The sequence below is a fragment of the Rana temporaria genome, chromosome 6 (assembly GCF_905171775.1).
Source record: "Rana temporaria chromosome 6, aRanTem1.1, whole genome shotgun sequence".
In the NCBI taxonomy this organism is placed as follows: Eukaryota; Metazoa; Chordata; class Amphibia; order Anura; family Ranidae; genus Rana; species Rana temporaria.
The window spans coordinates 98,267,659-98,291,345 of NC_053494.1; the positions used below are offsets into that span (position 1 = coordinate 98,267,659).

General features: G+C 41.2%; 1 protein-coding gene across 1 annotated transcript in view; it reads left to right on the forward strand.

The window, feature by feature from the left end:
* LOC120943645 (ubiquitin carboxyl-terminal hydrolase 22-A-like) overlaps positions 1-23,687 on the forward strand; it is a 105,505-nt gene that overhangs the window by 64,557 nt on the left and 17,261 nt on the right. The window contains 1 exon segment of the mRNA XM_040357050.1: positions 3,046-3,215. Within this exon segment, the coding sequence (XP_040212984.1) occupies positions 3,046-3,215 (170 nt within the window).

Genomic DNA, 23,687 nt, shown 5'->3' on the forward strand with positions numbered 1-23,687 from the left:
CAGCAAAGAAGCCATCAATGAGATTTTCTACACAAGGTACCAGGATTGGACTGCTGAGGACTAGGGGTAAAGTCATCTTCTCTGAATCCCCTTTCTGATTGGGGCATCCAGAAGAAAACTTTTTCCAGAGAAGAAAAGGTCAGCACCACCATCAGTTATGTCATGCCAACAGTAAAGCATCCTGAGACCAGTTGCTTCTCAGCCGAGGGAGTAGGCTTACAATTTTGCCTAAGAACACAGCCATGACTGAAGAATAGTACAAAAGCATCCTTTTTAAGAGCAACTTCTCCCAACCATCCAAGATTAGTTTGAGCGTTGCCTTTTGCAGCATGATGGAGCACCTTGTCATAAGGAAAAATGAAAACTAATTGGTTTCAGAACAAAACATGAAAAGTTTTTTGGTCCATAGCCAGCAAACGTCCCAGACCTTAATCCCATTTGAGAACTTGTGGTCAATCCTCGAGGCGGCTGAACCTAAAAAAATCAAAACAATGGGCTGACATCAATCAGGATGTGTCCCAGAAGTTGAGTGCCAGGGCCAATTGCAGAGGTTTTGAAAGGCCAACACTGCAAATATTTACTATTGCATAAACTTTAATAAAGGCCTTTGACACATGTGAAATGCTTGGCATTATACTACATCTGACAAAAAGATCAAACACTAAAGCAGCAGATTTGTGCAAATGTATCGTCATCCTCAAAACCTTTTGGCCACGGCTGTAAACTGACTCTGAAAAGGACTTTTCCTCTCCTGTGTGACTTTGCCACTACAGCCTCCGCCCTCCTTTCATCATGCTCTGTTTCCTTCCCCTGTGGGACTTTCTCTATAGCCTCTTCTTTCCCTTCATTTCCTTTACTTGCGTGACAATAAATAAATATATATATATATATATATATATATATATATTGTTTTTTACCAGTAAATGGGCTTCTGGCGCACACTTACCAGAAGCAGAATTTGTAGGTATGGCTTGCTTCATGGAACTCTGATTTACTCTCTTTGGGCTGTATAGGGATGAATGCTTCAGTTACCTTTTTGTGTAAGTGCGCTGCAGAGGTGTAGTTGTCGGGGGGGGGGGGGGGGACACTAATCATACCCATCTTTGCTGTGTGGGTGACTATTTTCTGTTATGTTGACTCTAACTTTGTGATGTCTCAAACATATTTTCTTAAAGTAGAAGGCTCAGCAGGATTTTTCTTGTTGTGTATACCCAGCTCTATGCACATTTTCATTCCTAGCTGTTCCCTGTTACATGGCAAACGTTTGAAAACCTTTTTGATTTTCCGTTCCACTTTAATAATTCTGAATGGTGATACTCCTCTTTCACATTCATCATCATATAGGAGAAGAAAAACCTATATTCCCCTTCATGCTGCATCTGTCCCCCTGCCAGCTCTAAGCCTGAGAACTGGGCGATCACATGACCGCTAATCACTCAGTTCTGAATACTTTCATAAGAACTGATGAGACCATGCGATACCACATGCCAGAGGTCGGCCAGATACATTTTTTGGGGGGACTGCGTGTATGTGCTCCTGGTTTTTGCTTGGGTCCTTTCCTCGTCTCCCGTGCGGGACACAATTATCTGGCCGACCTCTGGCAGGTGGTATCGCATGGTCTCATCAGTTCTTATGTGAGTATTCTCAGTTATGGCCGTCTATCTGTTTATCATTATCCCAATATCCCTCTCCAGGGCTTCACAAATTTGCTTTGAATCTAGGAGCCAGCTAAAAAAGTTAGGAGCCAGTTTTTTTAACCACTTGCCCACTTTCACCTTCTCCCTGCCCAGGCCAGTTTTCAGCGCTGTCACACTTTGAATGACAATTACACATTCATTCAACACTACCCATATGACATTTTTATATATTTTTTTTGCACACAAATAGTTTTCTTTTGGTTGTATTTAATCATCAATGTGGGTTTTCTTTTTTGTTAAAAAAAAAAAAAAAAAAGTAATTTTTCTTATTCACTGATGAGAGGGCATTAATGACACTGCACTGACAGGCAAATGATAAGCACTGCACTGATGGGTAATGATGGGTACTGCACTGATAGAGGTTAACCGATATTGGTTTATCTCTGGCCAATGCCGATATTTAGAAAATCGGGGCGGCTGATGGCCAATATATGATGCCGATTTATTTTTATTTATTTTTTATCATCCCATTGGCAGGTGTTGGATAGCTGGGTCCCGCCCACCCCTGACATTCAACCTCAATTTTGACAGCTCCTCTCTCCTTAAAGTTTCACACACTGCGGCCTTGCTCTGCCAACAGTGTGGAGAAGGGAGGAAGATTCTCCACACTGCTGGCACTGAGACATTCCACAACTCCCATTATGCCTGGCTGCCCCCTTAAACTACAGCCACTGGGGCTGACAAACCCCCAGGCGCCAGGATGAAAATTCTACTCGTCATGGCGACCTGGCGCCTGGGGTTTGTCAAGCCCTGTCCCCCCCCCCCCCCCCTGTTTGGTAGTTGCATCATACTATAATGGCGATTTGTATCCCCCCTTTTAGTATATCGATGCACTTGCTCCTGATGAGTGGATAGAAGTCCATGAAACGTAGTTGAGCTTATTTTGATGCATCCACTTCATTTTTATGATTCTAGATGGTTTTATTGCTTTACCAACCCTGATATGTCTGTTTTACTCCATTTGGGGGACTGTGATGTTCAATATTTATTCTGTCATGTTGGTTATATTTCACAATATGTATGCTGTTATTTTGTATTTCATATGCCAATGTGCTATTATGCATTTATATGGGTTGATCCATGCCCTATCCTTGGTTTAATATTAAATATAATTTTTTACAATCCTATATGGAATTGTCTGGCTCTACCCCACGCACTTCATTTAAAGTCCCACCCTCCCTCCTTTTTTGCATAGCAATTGGGGATGGAGGCGCAAAATCCCCATTGCGCTCTCATTTAGAGTCCCACATTTTTCTGTCTCTTTTAAATACTGCTATCACCACTGAACATCAGTACGACCACGCTCAAAGGAAGGCCGAGCACTAATTTTCCACTTTTATTTTTCTAGGTCTGCGAGGCCTAATCAATCTCGGGAATACATGTTTTATGAACTGTATCGTCCAGGCACTTACCCACACTCCCCTGCTACGTGACTTCTTCCTTTCTGATCGCCACAAATGTGAAATGCAAAGCCCCAACTCGTGCTTGGTTTGTGAAATGTCAACTCTTTTTCAAGAGGTAAGCTCATCAGAGTGCTGCCTAAATTTTGAGTCTTACTGGTTTTCTTTTGTGTCCTTGATTGCTCCTTGTGGTCCAAAGCAACACATTGTTTTTTTTTTTCATTCAAATTTATGTTTATTTTCAATAAAAGTACATACATTTGTACTAAAACAGCAGTATACATTTCAGTAATACACAGTAAATAATAAATCCAATGCATTGCTTTACATAGAAGATGGTCTTGTCATAGAAACTGACTATCATATACAGCCATATCATATGCTATCACCATACGGTGAGAGTATAACAGATTGTAATAGTTAAAAAGAAAAGCTAGGTATAACCAATAATTTATAATTAAATAAATAAAAGGATATTTCTATATACTATATAATTCCTTAGGCTTATTGTTGTCACACAATAAAAAACCCCATGTGTGTACTGGGTCTAATTTCATGGAACTAATAAAGGACAGGATTTCTGTATAACAAAGACTTCTCTGACACCCCCACTGGGAACAGTCTGTGTCCAAGAGGTTAAGCAAACCTTTAAATCCCCCTTCCCTCCCTCCAATAATTATCACCAATACCACCCAGTCACTGTAAATATATATTTTCAAAACCCTTAACATACCTAACATCCCCAAAAATTTGGTGGAATCTTTTGATAACCCAAACATAGGCTAATACAAATGTTTATATATATCTTTTTTTTTTTTTTCTAAACATAACACTCTGAGAATGAGAAATAACAAAGATGTTATCCTCGTGTAAAAAAAAAAAATTATCAAATCAAATAACAATCAATGAAAAGAAGAGAAAAAAAGAGAAGAAAAGAAAAAAAAAAAAAAAAAAGATCAGGGGAAAGTAAAAGGAAAAAGAGATGGCAGCCTGCCTGTCAATGAACAACATCGTCCTAAGGATATAAATATCACCACAGCCTTTATGGGGTAAAAGATATTCCCATTAATTTCATCCACGGTTCCCATATTTCATGGAAAAGAGTAGACATATCCAACATGGAACAGACCCTCTTTTCTTGTTCCATAATCCATGTAACCTTTTGTTTCATATACCGGATGGAGACAGTAGATTTTTTCCACGCAGCTGCAATTGTGATCCTGGCACCTGTCAGAATGTATAGGATGAGTTTTCTAGTAACCTTGGAGGTTTGGGGTAACATCCCGTTAAGTAAAGCGATAGTGGGGGATTGATGCAAATTACAGCCTGTGACACGTCTTATTATGTTGAACACCTTATTCCAGTATCCACGTATTTTGGGACATTCCCACCATATATGTACCATAGACCCCAATCCCTGACAACCTCTGAAGCAAAGGGGCGAAATTGACGGATACATGGAAGCCAGTTTAACGGGAACTAAATACCACCTAGTATAAATTTTTACATTAGCCTCTACAAGGGATATATTCACAAATCCTTTAATGGATCTAGTATAATTACTGCACCAGTCAGATAAATCCCAGTTGTTATTAAGTTCCCTTTCCCAGGCCAGCATATGAGGTAATTTGGTGCAATTATTAGCAAGTGATTGATATATGATTGAAATATTCCCCTTCCTGATCAAACCCTGATCACAATTACTTTCATAAGGTGTCAATAGTCCAGAGATCGAGCCACTATCCCATAGGCTTTGTGCATAGTCATGTAGTTGAGAAAATCTTAATTTTTCTGAGACAGGAAGACCTAGCTTGTCAATGAAGTGTTGTTTAGGAAGTGGACCCGAGCGCGAAAAAAAACGGCCTATACGATACAACCCTTTGTCATGCCACCATTTGAACGAATCTACTTCAATTTTAGAAACAAAGAGTGGGTCTAGAAAAATACTCGATAAAGGTCTGCCTTTAGAAATTAGAGAGGGATTGTTTTTAAGTGAATCCCATAAAACAAAGGTTTGAGAAAGAGTCGGAGATAAAATAGAAGGCCTATTCTTGGTAGGACTCCACATTAATTCCTCTATCGTTAGATTCGGGGTCGCCTGCTCTTCTATATCTAACCAGTCAGGGCGTTCATGTTTAAGAAAAGTTTCCGATAACTGTGCCAATCTTGCTGATTGATAGTACCATAATAAGTTGGGTACCCCCAGACCCCCCTGTTCAGGCAAGTTATAGAGAGTGCGAGATGGAAGGCGTGGACCCTTATTGTTCCAAATAAACTTGATAATCTTTCCTTGAAAGGATTTTAGATGACTTTTAATTATCGGTATGGGTAATGATCTAAAAAGATACAAAAGCCTAGGGAGAAGAGTCATCTTAACCGAGTTAATTCTACCAATCCAACCTATATTCTGAGTCCCCCAATCTCTCAAATCTTTCTCAAGTTTTCTATACATAGGTGGATAATTGGCCAAATACAAGTTTTGGATGTTGGGAGTCAAATAGATACCTAGGTATTTGATATAAGAGGTGTCCCATTTGAATCCATAATTTTCCTTTAGTAGAGAAACCGTGGATTCAGAAAGAGAAACATTGAGGGCCCTAGACTTGGCCATATTCACAGTTAGACCTGAAACTATAGAAAATTTGTCTAAAAGAGAATATAATTCCGGTAGGGATGTATCTGGAGCGGTCAAAAACAGTAAAAGGTCATCTGCAAACAAGGCACATTTATGTTCCGTTTTGGCACATCTAACTCCTCTGATGTTTGTGTTCTCACGAATAGCTATAGCCAAGGATTCCATAACTATTGCAAACACCAGGGGAGACAGAGGACAACCCTGCCTAGTACCCCTATGAATCTCAATAGGTTCCGAAAAGATACCCTGAAAGCGTATATTAGCTTTAGGATGAGAGTAAAGTGCAGATAAGATTCCAAGAAATTTCGTGCCAAACCCACAACGTTTCATCACTTCTAACATGAATGGCCATGATACTGAGTCAAATGCTTTCTGTAGATCAATAGAAAGAAGCATTCCCCTTTGATTAGTATCACCAGTCCAACCCGAGTTCAAAATGGAGATCAGATCCACAGCCCTCCTAACCTGATCAGGACCTTGCCTTCCAGCGATGAAGCCTACTTGATCTTTACTAACATACTGGCCAATGAAAGAGGACATTCTATTGGCCATTACCTTAGTGAGTATCTTAAGATCGTTGTTAATGAGGGATATAGGTCTATAGTTTTCCACCAGGCTATGGTCTTTTTCTGGCTTTGGGATAACCGAAATATAAGCTAAATTAAGTTGCCTGTCTATGGGAACTCCACCGGTCATGTGGTTGAAGAATTTAACCATGTAGGGTGTTAAAATGCTCGAATATGTTTTATAATAAGCACTTGAAAACCCATCAGGGCCCGGGGCTTTATCTAATTTTAGGTTTTTAATTACTAACAATACTTCTTCAGCTGATATGGGAGACTCCATCATTTCTCTATGAACTTCAGTCAATTGAGGTAGAATCAAATTGTCTAGAAAATCATCCATTCCCTCTGAAGAAGAATCATCAGTGGATGCATAAAGCTTAGAAAAAAAATCATGAAAGGCCTCCATTATCTTCCTAGGATTCAGGGTAAGAGAACCATCAGTCATCCTTATTTTAGGGAGAGACCGCGATTGAAATCTGGGTGAGAGTTTATGAGCTAGCATCGGGCCTATTTTATCTTTAAATTTATAGAAATTAGCTCCAGTCCATTTCATATCTTCCCCAGCTTTGGTGGTAAGTACCAAGTTTAGGGCAGATCTAGCTGCATCAAGTGCCTGAGTAGGAAAGTTAAGAGGATCAGATTTATGTTTTTTACGTAGCTCTATATAGTTGTTTTCCAGCTTCCTTATGTCTATGTTTCTTTGTTTCTTGAGGCCAGCGGCCACTTGTATAATTTTGCCTCTGATAGAAGCCTTGTGGGCAGCCCACAGAGTTTCAGGGGACACATCTTCTGTATCATTATGCTTAAAGTATTCTAGAAGAGATCGCTCAATATCCTTCATTAGGACAGGGTCCTTCAAAATAGACTTATTTAGTGTCCAATGAGACACTTTAGGAGAAGTGTCCTCTCTCCTCAGTGACAATAGAACCATCGAGTGATCTGACCAAGAAACATCAACTATATGAGACTTAATGGCAGCTGGGACGTGATGGTTAGAGATTAATATATGATCTATACGCGAATAAGAGTGGTGAGGGTTAGAATAGTGAGTATAGTCCTTAATTTTGGGGTTCATCTCCCTCCAGATGTCAGTTAATCTAGACTGATGTAGAATGCGTGCTACTTGTAGACTAAGTTTAGTCGGTCTGACGATTCCCTTGACAGAAGGTTTGGACTTATCCAATCCCGTGTCGAAAGCTAGGTTAGAGTCTCCACCCATAAGAATGATCCCCTCCATGAATGGTCGGAGGGTATCAAGCATCTGTGAGAAAAACTTTTTCTGACCTCTGTTAGGAGCATAATAAGAGATAAATGTGTATAGTCTGCCATCAAGGGTACCTTGTAACAATAGAAACCTACCTTCCGGATCTCCAAATTCTTTAGTCAGGTTAAAATTACAATACCTAGAAAACAAAATGGCCACACCCTTAGTTTTGTTTTCTGCTTTAGCTAGGTAAAACAATGGAAAGTGGGCATGCATAAAGGAAGGGTTGTATCGTTTAGGAAAGTGGGTTTCTTGAAGGAAAACCACATCCACACAGAGAGACTTGTATACTTGAAAGGCTTTGCGCCTCTTAACAGGAGAATTCAACCCCTGAGTGTTGTGAGTAACAACACTAAGGGGTTTAGATACATCATTCGATCCAGCCATAAGTCTTTTCTACATCTATGAACATGCGGGACCGTACAGATATCATCAATAGTCTCGCAAATACGAACAATGGCAGGCAGGCTGAAGAAACGAAGAGAGTATGAAGAAGAAAGAAAAAGAAGTGAAAAGGAGAGATAAAAAGAGAAAAATAAAAAAACATATGGCACAATAAACTATTAGATCGTGCAAGGTCAATTCGTGACCCAGAATGGGGGAAGAGAATGATTCTCCTTCCCTCATTCAAACAAGAAATTTTTGTATAGTCCCAGAAAAGGACTATATTCTTACCCATTGGGTCGACAAAGTGTCGACACAAGAGGTAAGTTGAGGTTCAATACCTCACCGTCGTCAGTTGCCGACAGATTAAACATTACACCTTAAAACAAGTTTAAGATAAAAGGCAAGTGAATCATAGGATGGCCCAAAAACAGTAGGAGAATAATCTAAAGAAAAACGGCATTAAACTAGACATGTAAACCCGGAATCTTCTTTGTTTTTAAAAAGCATCCGGGATAAAAATTCATCTGAATTAAAGATTAAGAGATACGTCCTGGATAAGTCTATTCAATATCAGGGTGCTTGGTCCCCTCCAATTTTCCTGTACTTGACCTTGTTCCAAGGATTTTGAGTCGGACTAGTAGGTGTGTTCCTCTTGGCAGATGGAAGTTGAGGCGGATTAGTGTCCATGACAGGATCAAGAGATATAATTTTCAGATCATACAGAAGTCGTTCACCTTCTTGGAAATTATGTATTATATGGTTTCTACCATTATAATTGAATTTTAAGGCGAAGGGGAAAGCCCATTTATACTTGATGTTTTTGTTGATGAGGGCAGACAATAACGGTTTCATTGCTCTTCTTTTCTGAATGGTATATGGTGAAATGTCAGAAAATATTTGTATATTAGTACCTTGGTATTGAAGATTCTCCTGTTGTCTGGACCGTTTCATAATGTCTTCTTTGGTGGAGAAATAATGAGGCTTGACCACCACATCTCTGGGCAAACCATCTCTTCTCATTGGACCTAATGATCTATGAGCCCTATCAATTTCCAATTTTATATCAGGTGCAGATGGAAGGAGGATTCTCATAATGTCTCGTATTGCTGAATGAACGTCCATAATGGACTCAGGAAGACCCCTAACCCTGAAGTTTTCTCTTCTTGACCTGTTTTCCAAATCGTCAATCTTAGTTTGAGCAGCCTCCAGTTGTTCTTGTAGGAAATGGATATGATCATCATGTTGTTCAGTTTTAGAGACGTTAGTGTCCAATTTATGCTCAACTGAGTCTATCCTGTTGCCAAGACATTGGAAGTCTGCCCTAATATCTTTAGTAATTTTCTCAGCCGTGTGAGCTAAACCCCTTTCCAGCATTTCAGAGATCCTGTTATAGAGATCAGCAACATTGAAAGAAACTTCTGGAGCAGTTTCAACGTTAGTAGTTACTTGTATAGGGTCATGTGATGGAGAAACCATAGGAATCCCATGATCAGCCATTATAGGTGTTATACCCTCCCTTACTACAGATGAAAATAAAGCTGAAGATGTAGTAGAACTTAAGGTAGGAGGTGATGAGGAGGGTGTCACATGAGACGAGAAATGTTCAGTAAACTTAGGATCCACCACAGGTACCTGAGGACTTGTATGAGGAGGGGTGTCCATATCAAAAAGACTCTCCTTGATAATTGAGTTCTTATTTTTTTTGCCCTGTTTCCCCTTCATATAAAATAAGTGTTATAGTGAATTCTTATCAGCAGGGGTAGAGTTGTTCTATATCGTAAAATCAACAGTTCACTCCTATATCAGCTCCTATAGGCATAACAGTCTTATAACCACCATCTTACAGTGGGTATTGCTTATGTGAACTGACCAGGTCCAGATTTGAGCCTTTACAGTAAGTATTGTGAAAAGATCAGCATCATAAAAATGTCTCAAATTACGTATCATGCAGGTGTCATATTAGTGGATAGGTCTGCAGCTATCTTCGACTAACATCGGACGGTGAGTAGGAACCCCTCAGTAAGTTTCCATTGCAGGAATAATCATAGGATAATCCGATATTGTATAACACAGGCCCTGGGGACCGTATCGAGTTGGTAACCAATCTCTGACTACTGTGATTAGTCTATTATTGCAGTCAGGTATCCAGTGTACAAAAAATTACCTCAGTGTAGAGAAGGAATAAATATAATAAAAATTCCAAATAGTGTGATATAATGGATTATTTAGGTTGCAAGATGTTACGGTGAACTGGGGATAAAATCCATCTACACTCTATCAGATCCTCGCAGTAGTTTTGCAGGATAATGGTCACAAGTCACCACACACTGAGTTTTAGTCACTGAGGTGGATTATAAGAGAAAGTGTTTAATTTCAGCAGTTTTCGCCTCAGAAAAGCAGTTACACTTTTTTTTTTTTGAAATCTGTGGTAATATACTTGTAGGCCACAAGATGGCGGCGTTGCCTCCGCAGTTTAAATATATATCAAGTCTGTGTTAATAAACTTGCAGGCCACAAGATGGCGGTGTCACCTCCGCAGTTGAATTGCTTATGAATTCTGTGGTAATATACTTACAGTCTACAAGATGGCGGTGTCACCTCTGCAGTTTAGTTATAAAATCTTTCCAAGGTATTTCATCCAGTTCTGAGGTGATAATTTGACACCCCACAGGGTGTAAGGATCACTGTCACAGTTTTAGCTTTCAATCCACATAACGATCGGAAGCTGTGTTCGTTTAGCCCGCTGTCACAGTACTTTAGATCGAGGGGTATAATGTTTACTGGGCCCCAAAATGGCGGCAGGTCTCCAGGTTAAAGATCTGCTCCCGGACCTAATAACCGCTTCAAATCGCCGCTCAGGCTTATGTCTCTGGGCCACCACGTAGATCGCTACACATATGAGGAGGATGACACTATGATTGTGTCTTTTTCTGCTGTTTTTACCTCACTTGAGCACGGCTGTGATCAAGGCTTCATAGGCCCCAAGATGGCGGCGGGACGTCTGCAATTGAACTCTGTCACGGACTAATTTACACCGCCGGCAGACCATCAAAAGGCACAATAATGGTATGGGGCTGTGCAGGGAGATTCCCAGAGTCAGGATAGAAGGGTTAGAAGTTTAAATTCCCGATCCTCGGTACCGGATGGCTTCGGATTCAGTTCAGCTAGGACGGAGCTCCCTCAGAGAGCATCCATTGCCATCAGCGTCCGGCCACGCCCCCAAAGCAACACATTGTTAATATGCTACCAGATGTGATGTAGGGAGGACGTGTGTGTGTGTGTGTGTGTGTGTGTGTGTGTGTATATTATACACAGTAAAACCTTGGTTTGAGAGTAACTTTGCCTTGAATATACAAGTGATGTCTTGATATAAGAGTAGTGTCATGTCACAACTGAGTATAAAAAAGCAGAGGAGCCTCTGGGGTGTCAAACTAAATTTCATTGTGGGCTGCATCGGAATTTATTGCCCTCAAAAGGGCCAGTTGTATCTGTAAGATTAGATGTTTAAGCGCATCCCCTCCCCTTGTATTGGAAGTCAAGAGCCACCCCACCATCAGAAGTTGCGTCCCTTACATCACAGTGCACCCCCCTTACCTTATGCTGCTGCTGGGAAGAAGCTGGATGCATTGCTTGAAAGCAGAAAGTAAGGGTCTGGAGGAGGACCAGAGGAGGGCTGGAACAGCTGCAGATGAGGTGTAAGGGCCACATGAAATGGCCTGGATGGATGGATTCGGCCTGCGGGCCTTTTGTTTGACACATGTGCTCTAAATGTAGCAGTGTGGTTACATTTAATGAAGGTACAACATTTAGCTACTTATTGCTACACTTGGAGGTGCCTCTCTTCTCTTATACCCTGTATAAAAAATGCTTTGATATACAAGTGCTTTGGTTACAAGCATGTTTCTGGAAGGCAAACCAAGGTTTTACTATGTATGTATTGTGTATGTATACATTTTTATTCTTTTTTTTTTTCCTGCAAACTTTGCATGAGTTAATTGTTAAACATTCACTAGTATGTATCCCAAGCAAGTATGGCTGAAATGATTTTACTGTTCAGATTTTCTCCTCATGCAATTGTGTGTTTTGCAAACTAATATCTCTAGCAAGGAGCCCTTTGTAGCCAGGCACTATGTATTGTGGTATCTTACTGCTGATGGCTGTATATGCCTAAAGTCCTAAGATTATGCTTAATTTTTTTTTTTATTTAAAAAAAAAAAGGGCATTGCTTACCATTGGTGTGATGTGTTTCCATGCGCTGCTGTCTCCTTGTTTAGAGAATCTTCCTCTTTTATAATGCCTTTCTGATGCCTTTATATTCCAGTGCAGCTTGACCCCTAACCCCCACCCCCCATTCTTAAACTACTATAGCTTCCATGAATGAAACATGGTCTGTGAGTTTAGAGTGGCAGATCTTTTAATCATTCGCCTGTCCTCCATTCATAGATTCAAATTTTATAGAAGGTGTGGTATGGCTATTAATGGATGGGGAAGGGGGAACAAAGGATGGTCATCGTGTGTGGGTTTTTTTTTTTTTTTTTTCCTTTGTTTTTTTTTTGCTGAACTTGGGCTCCAATGATGTGTGAAAGCAATTTGTACAACTGCAAGAAGAATCATATGAACCCTTTTTGTAATCTGATTTCTGTGCTTTGGTCCAAAAAAATTGGTCTTATCTGTCTCCATTAACCACTTGCTTACTGGGCACTTAAACCACCTTCGTTCCCGGAGCAATTTTCAGCTTTCAGCACTCTCACACTTTGAATGTTAATTACTCAGTCATACAACATTGTATCCAAATGAATTTTTTGTCCTTTTTTTCATACAAACAGAGCTTTCTTTTGGTGGTATTTGATCACCTCTGGACTTTTTATTTTTTGCGCTATAAATAAAAAAAAGGCGGAAAATTTTGAAAAAAAAATGAATTTTTCTTAGTTTATGCGATAAAATTTAGCAAAATATTAATTTTTCTTCATAAATTTTGGCCACAATTTATACTGCTACATGTCTTTGGTAAAAATAACCCAAATTAGTGGATATTATTTGCTCTTTGTGAAAGTTGGAGAGTCTACAAGCTATGGTGCAAATCATAAAAAAATTATCACACCTGTTGTACCGGTGCCTATCTCATTTCTTGGGGCCCTGAACACGCCAGGAAAGTACAAATACCCCCCAAATGACCCCTTTTTAGAAAGTAGACATTCCAAGGTATTTAGTAAGATGCATGATGAGGTTTTTGATGTTGTAATTTTTTTTCCCACAATTCTTTGCAAAATGAATATTTTTTTTTATTTTATTTTTTTCCCCCTCACAAAATTGTCATTGTAATAGGTTATTTCTCTCACATGGCATGTGTATACCACAAATGACACCCAAAAATACATTCTGCTACTCCTGAGTATGGCGATACCACATGTGTGGGACTTTTTCACAGCCTGACCACATACAGAGCCCCAATATGCAGGGAGCACCATCAGGTGTTCTAGGAGCATAAATTACACATCTAACATGTTGACTACCTATTACACTTTTGAAGGCCCTGGAGCACCTGGACAATGGAAATGCCCACAAAGTGACCCCATTTTGGAAAGCTAACACCCCAACGTATAATCTATGAGGCATAATGAGTCTTTTGAACGATTCATTTTTTTCCAAACGTTTTTGGAAAATGTGGAAAAAAAATGAAAACGCATTTTTTTTATGCAAAGTTGTCCCTTTATAAGACATTGCCAACACATAGCATGTACATAGCAAAAATTACACCCAAAAATACATTCTGCTACTCCTCCTGAGTATGGCGATACCACATGTGTGGGACTTTTTCACAGCCTGACCACATACAGAGGCCCAACATGCAAGGAACACCAACAGGTGTTCTAGGGACACATAGCATACACATGACAAGAATTGCACCCCAAAATACATTATGCTAAGCAAAGGGTAAACAAAAAATGTACCTGTGGTTTTAGTAGCGCAGTTGTCCATGGGACGATAGCACTGGTCCAGGCAGCAGGCAGGGACTTGGTCAGAAAAAGAAAATGCAATTGTCCAGGCAACAGGCATGATGGCATAGGTCCTACAGGCAGCAGGCAGAAGTAGGGCCTCGTTCAGGACAGAATGGGGACAGGGGTAGAGGCTTCTCCCACCCAAATCTCTTTGAAGCCTCCGGGCAACCAGACCCTAATCTAGAATGAGAAAACAAAAACAATAGTTTTCTTCATCCAGAAAAACAATTCTGGAGCCCCTCACATGTGAGACCCCTGTGCTATGAATCCCACTAGTCCACTGGCAGGGTAAAAGATCAGTCCAAGAGGCAGGCAAAAAGAATGGTCAAACGGTCCAGGGTCAGTTCCAGATCAGGCAGAGGTATAAACAGAATCGGTAGGCATAAGCGTGGTCAAATAACAGTCCAGGGTCAGTTCCATATCAGGCAGAGGTATAAACAAAATCGGTAGGCAGAATCGTGGTCAAATAACAAGCCAGGGTCAAATACAGAGCAAGCATAGGCATAAGGGGTGTAAAGGTAAATGGCAGGAAGTGACTAATTTAGTAAGGAATGATAACGGCGGAAACAGCCAACTACGCAGAGGCCTGGTTGGGAAGGGCATTGGGCACAATAAAAACGGGTGTCTCTTCTCACTCCATCTTTGGAGCACACCCGGCATTTTTTTGGGGAATTTCGGGCCTGTTGGTCTGGGAGGGATTTTATCTGGGAAGTGGCGCTCGTAGAGTCGGCTTACCACATCGGATCGAATGGTTGCTGGTGGGTTGCTGGGGTATAAAAGGGCAGTGGTGATTTCCTCCTGGTAATAAAGGTAGGATTTGGGTCTTGGAGTGGATTTTCGATATAATACGTAGGTGTTGTATATGGCCAAATTGAATAAGTAAATGGAAACTTTTTTATACCACTGGTATGATCGTCTTGTGGAAAGGTAGGGCTCGATCATTTGATCATTGAAATCGACACCCCCCATGAACTTATTGTATTCGTGGATACATTTAGGTTTCTGGATTTGCCCATTCCTCCTTCTGATGGTAACGCATGTATTGTTGTGGATGGTAGAAAGCACGTACACATCCCTTTTGTCCCTCCATTTCACGGCCAGAACTTCCTCATTCCGTAAACTCGCCGTCTCCCCTTTTCTTAGCTTCTTGGTGACGAGGCTTTGAGGAAAGCCCTTCCAGTTCGACCGTACGGTGCCGCATGCGGGTGTCTTCTTTCTATACAGGTTTCGGAAAAGGGGCAAACTTGTATAGAAATTGTCCACATACAAGTGGTAGCCTTTCTCCATGAGCGGGTTTAGGAGTTGCCAAACAATTTTCCCGCTGGTTCCTACATAGTCTGGGCAATTAGGGGGGTGTAGCTGGCTGTCCTTTCCTTCATATACGTTGAAGGCATACATATATATCCGGTGGCTCGGTCGCACAATTTATAGAGCTTCACTCCATAGCGGGCCCTTTTGGAGGGAATAAATTGCTTTATGCCGAGCCTGCCAGAAAATTTTACAAGGGACTCGTCAACACAGATGTTTTGGTCCGGGGTAAACAACTGGGGGAAAATTTGGGAAAAATAATCTAGTAGTGGCCGAATTTTATAAAGTTTGTCAAAATTTGGGTCATCTCGGGGAGGGCACTGGGTATTGTCACTATAGTGTAGGAATCGCATGATCATTTGATATCTGGACCTGGGCATTTTTGAGGAAAAGACGGGCATGTGGTAGATGGGGCGTTTTGACCAATATGAACGTATTTCGTTTTTGTGGTTTAGTCCCATACAAAATATGAGGCCCAAAACAATTTTAAACTCTTCCACTGTAAGGGGTCTCCATTGGAAGGGACGGGCATAATAGGATGTGGGGTGACTGGAAATAAATTGTTGGGCATAGAGATTGGACTGGGAAACAATTGAGGCAAGCATGTCCTCAGTAAAAATTAAATTGAAAAAATCTATTGGGGCAAAATTTTCTGTGTCCACTTGGACTCCTGGCTGGGCAGTGAAAGGGGGAATGTTGGCTTCTCCTGAATTAGGAGGAAGCCACAAGGGGTACTGAAGGGAATAGGGAAGGCTGGCATGGGACCTACTGGTACGTGACCTTGCTTGACGAGGTGTTGCGGTGCTGGTGGATGGCACTGCCTCCTTAGCAATACGCCTTCGTCTGGCGGGCGGACCCTCTTCTTCCTCTTCCTCCTCCTCTTTCTCCTCTTCCTCTTTCTCCTCTTCCTCTTTCTCCTCTTCCTCTTTCTCCTCTTCCTCTTCACTGCTAACTACCGGCTCATAGTCAACATCAGATCCGGCGTCTGACCTTGCGGAGGAATCCGAATCGCAGAGCTCCCCGTTGCTCTCGTCGGCCGCAATAATTTCGGACGCCTCCTTAAGTGAAAAAGATCTTTTAGCCATCGTTGGCAATGACAAAAGATGGCACGTGGCACTGATGACACTGACAGGTGGCACTGACTGCAAATGGGACGGGCAGGTGGCACTGATGGCAGGTGGCACTGATGGCAGGTGGCACTGATGGCAGGTGGCACTGATGGCAGATTGCACTGATGGCAGATGGCACGAGCAGGCGGCACTGGCAGGTGGCACTGATGGCAGGGGCAGGTGGCACTGATGGCAGGGGCAGGTGGCTCTGATGAGAATGCACTGGCTGGTGGCACTGGCTGATGGCACTGGAAGGTGGCACTGGCAGGGACTGTGGGTAGTGTTTGTGTCACTCACTATTTTTTTTTTTTCCCACTGCAACTATCACTGTAACGAGCACTGTAATCTTTCTCTCCTCACACGCGGTCTGTGTGTGAGGAGAGAAAGCCGGCGATGAGAGATGATCTCATTTGTTTACATTTGAGATCATCTCTCATTGGACGGCTAGATCGAATGCTGAATGGCCGCTGTGATTGGCCATTCAGCACGATCTGTGATTGGCTGTGTCCGAGGGACACGGCCAACAGTTTTCCGCAGAAGCGGGGACGCGCTTTCAGCAGAGAAACGGCAGGCCGTTTAAACACGGCCACTTGGCACTTCAGGTCCGCGCTGCAGACGTATTTTTACTATAGCGCGGATCTGAAGTGGTTAAGAACCAACATATCACTTTCTGTAAAAATGCTTCTTTGCAATTGTTACAATTTCATTGTGCCTTAATTAGACTTCTTGGGGCCATGAGGCAGCCTCAGACCATAAAGCTCCTCAAGCTGGCCTCACAGTAGAAATACTTTTTTTTTTTTTTTTTTTTTTTCTCCTACCTCCATGTTTAGTATTGTATTAATGACAAGTTGAAGCTTCGTCTGCTGTTTTTTCCTTTTTCTCTAAAAGTTTCTCTTCAGAATTGTATGCTGCACTCTTATCTCTTTAGGGTTTCCACTTGGAGAGTAGCAAGAGCACTTTATTATGGTAGATGTAGATTTTGTTTTACTGTGGCTTGTTGAACACCCAGGTCTTTGAAATTCTTCTGTAGCTATTCATTTGTGTATGTCTTTATGAAGTGGGTTGAAACATTGTTTCAATATTAAACTTCTTCTAACCCTTGCTCAGTTATTTCAATTATTTGGAACACCTAATTTCCCTCTTTCGTTGTCATAGATGAAACCTTTTAATATTATAAAGTACTGTATTTATTGGCGTATAACACTCACCTTTTTACCCCGAAAATAAAGGGTAAACTGTGCCTGCATGTTTTACGCAGTGGTCTGTGGAAAGTTATTTTTTTCCCCTGAAACTTCCCTCTTAAAGTTGGGGTGCGTGTTATATGCCAATAAATATGGTATTTCAGGACCTTTCAAAGGTTTGGTTGGATGCTAAACCTTCAGAAATGTACACTAGAACCTGGCAGACAATAGCCTGACCTTCTAGATCTTGCATAGGTATGTTTTGGATCTTGAAACGTTAGAAATCTGCACTGGAACTAACTCATTCCTTAGAATATCTTCCCCAGTAGAAACCTAAAAACTCTTTTACTCCTAGATTTGTACTCTTCAGTCCAGGGGCCGTCAGACTCCTCACATCTACATGAGAGCCCTAGAATTCATGGTAGCCTTCTTCGAGGTGGTCCCATTTGTGAATTTCTTTCCACACCCCTTACACAACATTCTGTCATTGTAAGACGAATCTGTCCAGTGCTTGAACAGATCGATTCATCTGGCATCGAAGACCAGGTTGTCCTGGCTCAGAATTCCCGCTTCAGTGTTGGAAGTTCTTTTCTTCCTGTCTTTTGAAAGAACCTTGCTACAGATGCTAGCTTGTCAGGCTTGGGATACGCTTTGAGCAGAGGTCTTGAATGCAGAGCAGTCCCATCTCCTAACCTGTATTCTAGAACTTCAGAAGATAAGGATGTCCCTGCAGTATTGGTGGTTCTGGCTGAAAGGTCATTTAATCCGGTCGGTCGGACAATGCTCTAAAGGTGGCATACATCAACCATCGGGGTGGAAAAAGAAGCCTTGCCACAGCAGAAGAGTTAGAGCCCTGTCAACAGCAAGTTTCCAAAGCCCTGGTCTAGCACAAACCAGCAATTTGGTCAGAAGTAGTTAGTTAGAAGCAGCTAAAATGCCATGCCTCTATTGTGAAAACAAGGCCACGTGGCTCACCTGTGCATGAAAACCATAAGAACTAGTGTACAATAAATGGAAGCAGGTGCTCTTGTTTGAGAAAATTTAAGTCCACTTAATGCAACCTAACCAATGAGATCATGGTGTTTTCAGTCTACTTTAAGCACTTTCTAATGTCTTATTTTTTTTCCCCCTGCTACGAAAGATTCACTTCAGCCAGAATTGAAAATCAAATCTTACAATTCTTACGAGCACAGCTTATGTTCTTGGTACCTCCCAGGTTTTTCTTCCAAACATTGCTGCAATACATCAGTCCAAATTGCTCCCTTTTGTTGTTGGTAAGCAGAGAGATGTCAAGTTACACAGGGTAGGCTTTAGAGCTGCACGATTAATCGTAAAAAAACACTATCTCGATTTCAACCCCCCTTACGATCTTAATCCATGATTTCCACGATTCATGCAAGTGCAGAGCTGTTCTCTGCTCAGAGCTGTCAGAGAATGTTGTAATCAATTTTGCTGGCTTTTATCCTTCTATCTCTCAGCGCTGAGCAAACATATTTGGTTCTTTTAGCTCAGAGCTGAACTTCCATGTGCAAATTTGGTCAGTTTAACCACTTAAAGACTTGAACCTTTTTATGACATTTTGTTACTTGCCAGTAAAATTATGGCTACAGCTGAGGTGTATTCCATAAAAGCCAATCCATCCTGGTAAATGTTTTAGTTTTGTAATGCCAGTGCACTAATGGCCATGGTTTCTGTAGAAGCAGAGTTTTGTTTAATTAGGTGTGATGTTTGGCAGTGTCATGGTTTTTATGCAATTTAAAGGTCTACCAGACTGAGAGCATAGTGTCATGTTCAAAGATCGAGCCCCAGTCAAAGGAGCTCCTCTTCAGGTAGAAGAGTCAAAATGGTTTTAAAGTGGTTGTAAACCCTCTCATATACCCAGTGATGTGACTGGCCTCAGGAGATGGAGATTAAACAAATCATCCTACATACATTTGACTTTTTACTCTACAGCCACGTCTTCATCCCTTCAAATGTACACAATGGTGATAAAATCATTCTGCATCTGTCATGAGCAGAGGCGGGGGTGAAGAGCTGCAGTTAGAGCTCTTACACACTGTGTGAGCTCATAGGAGAAAAGGAATAACCCCCCCTCCACCACAACACATAAACGAATGAACATTCAGAGCTGTGTTTCAAAATATACGAGCTGTGTGCTGAGCTCCCCTCCCACAAATGTATCATGTGTCAGGAAAACTTATTTGACGCATGCCGATAACTGTAACGAAGCACCAGACAATTGCCCTCAGAGCTTTGGAGATAGACGAGTAAACACTACAGATATGTGCTTTTTTTCAGATTTAATAACAGGTTTACAACCATTATAATATAGTGTGTGGGAGAGGGGGATCAAGGAGCAGTCAAGTGTTACCCAGCAGGGGGAGTGATCGAATGGATTCTAGAAAGATGTCTTTGAACCAGGATAAGAATTGGTCCACTAAGCAACTTAATATTCTTAACATGAAGTCACAAGTAGAGGGGGGGGATAATAATTTTGTTTGGATTTTTTTGATGACTGGTATCAGTATTCCAAAGTAGGAAGCGATTTACCAAAACCTTGTAAGAGGGTTTTCTGAGGTCTTACAAGGGTGTAATTGGTCTAGGGCCACAATGAGCACTGTTTAAGATCTCCAAGCCACACGGCCTGCACAGAGGGGTAAATGGTCATGAAGATTAAGCCCTGATATATAACTGAAATATTTAAAGAGGGGTGGGATATTCATTGTCAACCCTTATAAAAGTTGTGAGGAAAAAATATCCATATAAGATGATTTGTCGTAACTGAAAGAAGCCTAGTAAAAATGGTATAGTGCAGCGCTAAATCTAGTGATTTGAAAAGAGTAGGGCTCCTGCAGTTCAGACAAAAGCTCAGGGCTGTGGAGTCGGTAGATAAATGCTCCGACTCCTCAGTTTTATGTACTTCCGACTCCTCTGTATTAATATGCGAATGTATTTTATACATTCCTTGAGGGAAAGAAACGCAACCTACCACAGGACTACTGGCTGGGAAGCCAACAGTCTACTGTATTGCACAGTTTAAGCAGAAGACACAATGAAAACAATCAAGTGTCTGGATAGTAGCAGCAGGCATAAACATCAGGAACAGGATCTTTACCAGTTCAAAAATACAAACCACATTATTTGGTTGTTTTAGAACAAAAACAAAGCTTATCTATAATGAACCAAAAACAAAATCTGTAAAACCTAGAAATGGTTTATATTAATCTTGAAATGTAGTTCTAGGCTTAGCAAATGCAAATCAATTCAATGTAGAGTTCTAAGGAAGAGAATTGCCTCTGCCAGATCCTCTTTCATAGAGGCTCTTAAGTCAGACTTTATTATTTTTAGGGCTGAAAATAATCTTTCGACACTGACTTGGGTGGGTGGCATTGCAGTAACTATTCTGGCCACATCACTAACGATCGCTGGATAAACAAGGATGGCTTCTTCAACAGTAAGTTTTGATGAGCGATCATACTTTTCAACTTCTTTTAGTGCTTTTAAAACTCCTGGTGGAATTTTTTTATTTGGACACTTACTGGTTCTCTAACATGCGTTCCCTGTAAAAGCAGAACACAACACTATGGAAAGTATAAGTATTGCAGCTCCTAATTGTGCGTTGCGTGCCATATAGTGAAGCACATGAAAAGCATGCTTCTTCACGGTCACTTAACGTGTTGGTTTTGCGGTTACGTGAGGCACTGCATGCATTGGTCTTTATTCTTACAGTAGAGAAGTCCTTAATTATAACTTTTTGTGAATTGGGACATTTAAACTTGCTTTTTTTTTATTTTTTTTATTCCAATCTAAATTTAGTAGGAGTCGGAGTCGGTGCATTGTTTGCCGACTCCGACTCCAGGTACCCAAAATTTCCCTCGACTCCGACTCCACAGCCCTGCAAAAGCTGATGGCAGAGATTCACTAAAGTCCAAAAAAAATATAGAAAATCTAATAATGACAATGTGACTTATACGTGATAAACAATAACACATTTACATGAAACAATTGTGCATAATTATATAGTTCGTAAAGACTTTCCAAGGTGAGTAGTTATAAACCAGTTTGTAAATATACCACCACAATAGAAAGAGGCTTACCAGACACGTTGAGTCAGCGCTTTTGGTGTAGCACACCCAGGGGAGACAAGTATGTCGGCATACATAGCTTCCAATGTGGACACATGAAGCGGAGGTCCGTCACACTATTGTCGCCAACAGGTCTCAATCGAGGATGTAGTGACAAACTCAAAGGCAATTCATCCAAATGGTACACTGATAAAAGGAGAGAGAATGGGCCACATAGTGTGGTACCATTTGGACAAAAAATATATTTATTTTAGAAGTAAAAATGGACACTCACATTTGAGAACGTGTTTCATCCTAATAAGGCATAATCTGGGGTCAGATGCCTTATTGTGATGAAATGCGTTGGGAAGGGCTCTGCTGAAGCCACTGCGGTTATTTAAGAGCCCCTTTAAGGCTTTATTTGCCTTGGCAGGCAGTGCCATGCAACCCATAGATGTGTCTATAGCAGCGTTTCTCAACTCCAGTCCTCGAGGCGCCCCAACAGGTCATGTTTTCAGGCTTTCCATTATCTTTCACAGGTGATTTGATCAGTTTCACTGCCTTAGTAATTAGGGAAAACCTGAAAACATGACCTTTTGAGGCCTGGAGTTGAGAAACACCGGTCTATAGCAATCTGTCAGACCAGTGCTGTTCATAGCCTGGTGGACCTTTTCCTACAGCCTTGCACTACTGTGTCAATAGCTTGGCATATCCATTTTGCCAAATTTCCAGCATAAGCCTTCTGTTTGTACACATATGCACAGGATTCTGTGGCTTAAATGCCAGCAGAACTCCCCTTGCAATTAACTTTACACGCAGTACCCTTTTGAAGGTAAACGCCTGTTTGGTCCCTCCTTGAATAAGTGCATCAGAAGGCTTGTGCCTCCTACCTGTAATTCTCTGAGGTTCAGAATAATTGCTTATGTCCCTTGGTCTTTCAATGCTGTATCATAGCCGGTAACATATATCGTAAGGCGATGTGGCCTTCAATCAAGAGGTTATAACACCTGTACCAACAGGGGCATGCTTTCAAGGTATTTACTGAAACCCTCCATTACGGTTTCCAAACTGAATGGGGTAGTTTGGTCCATTCCAGACTTGTTAAGAGTTCTATGAGTTTAACTGCATTTGGAAATCCCATCTAGGAATCCAGTGTACTGTACTCCTTTTATTCAATATTTTTTTTCTCAGAGCAGGTTGCAGAACACATGATTCGCCCCCTCTGCTTATTGGATCTCTGTATTGCTTGCTACAAAACTGAGGCTAGCTGGCAGTGGGAGATATTGTAGAAGGCCCTGCACCCATTTATTTTTATTTTTTCTTTCTTTTAAAAAGTGTTTATTCCCCGATGGAAGTTGCATATAAGTCTAATTTTAAGACTGTGTCCTGTACATTCTAGGAAAATCGGAAGTCCTGTTTTTCTCCGCTGTCCCTTTAATAATTTATATAGATGTTCTCAAGGTTGTTGTACTTACCCAGTCTTTTTCAAGTTCCCCTGCACTCTGGGTCCTTGCCTTCTGTGGCAAGAAACTTTCAAAAGTGGTTCCCCTCTTTAACTTGCATTCTTTCTTAAAGGGGAGCGCTTTCTATCCTTGTACTATTAAGCCCTTTGTAGTCATTTCCAACCATCAATCCTTACCCCTCTAACCAAATCTCAGATCTTTAAATGATTTTTAAGGATGAGTCCTAGAAAAATCCTTCAGATGTATTAACTCTTAAGTAATGGTTCTGACATTTTCCCTGCATAACTCAATATCTTACGGCATACTTGCAAAGCTGCATAACTGGGTATTGGCAGCAAAGTTGCTACAATATTACCTGCAAAATGTTTATATGTTCTAGCCTCAGCTTGTTCCATTAAACATTGGCAATAAAACCTGGAAGCTGATTGGTTTCTATGCTGAGACTGATTTTGCACTCCAACTTTAGGAAATGAACCCCACTGAGTTTCTCTGGAATTGTACCTACTCTTGGCACATCGGCCTCAGCGTATGTCACCAAGGATGACTAGGCTGCGGCGTTGACAGGTCTGAAATCTCCTGAGTGATTGCTTCTGGGCACAGAAGGACCCAGCCGA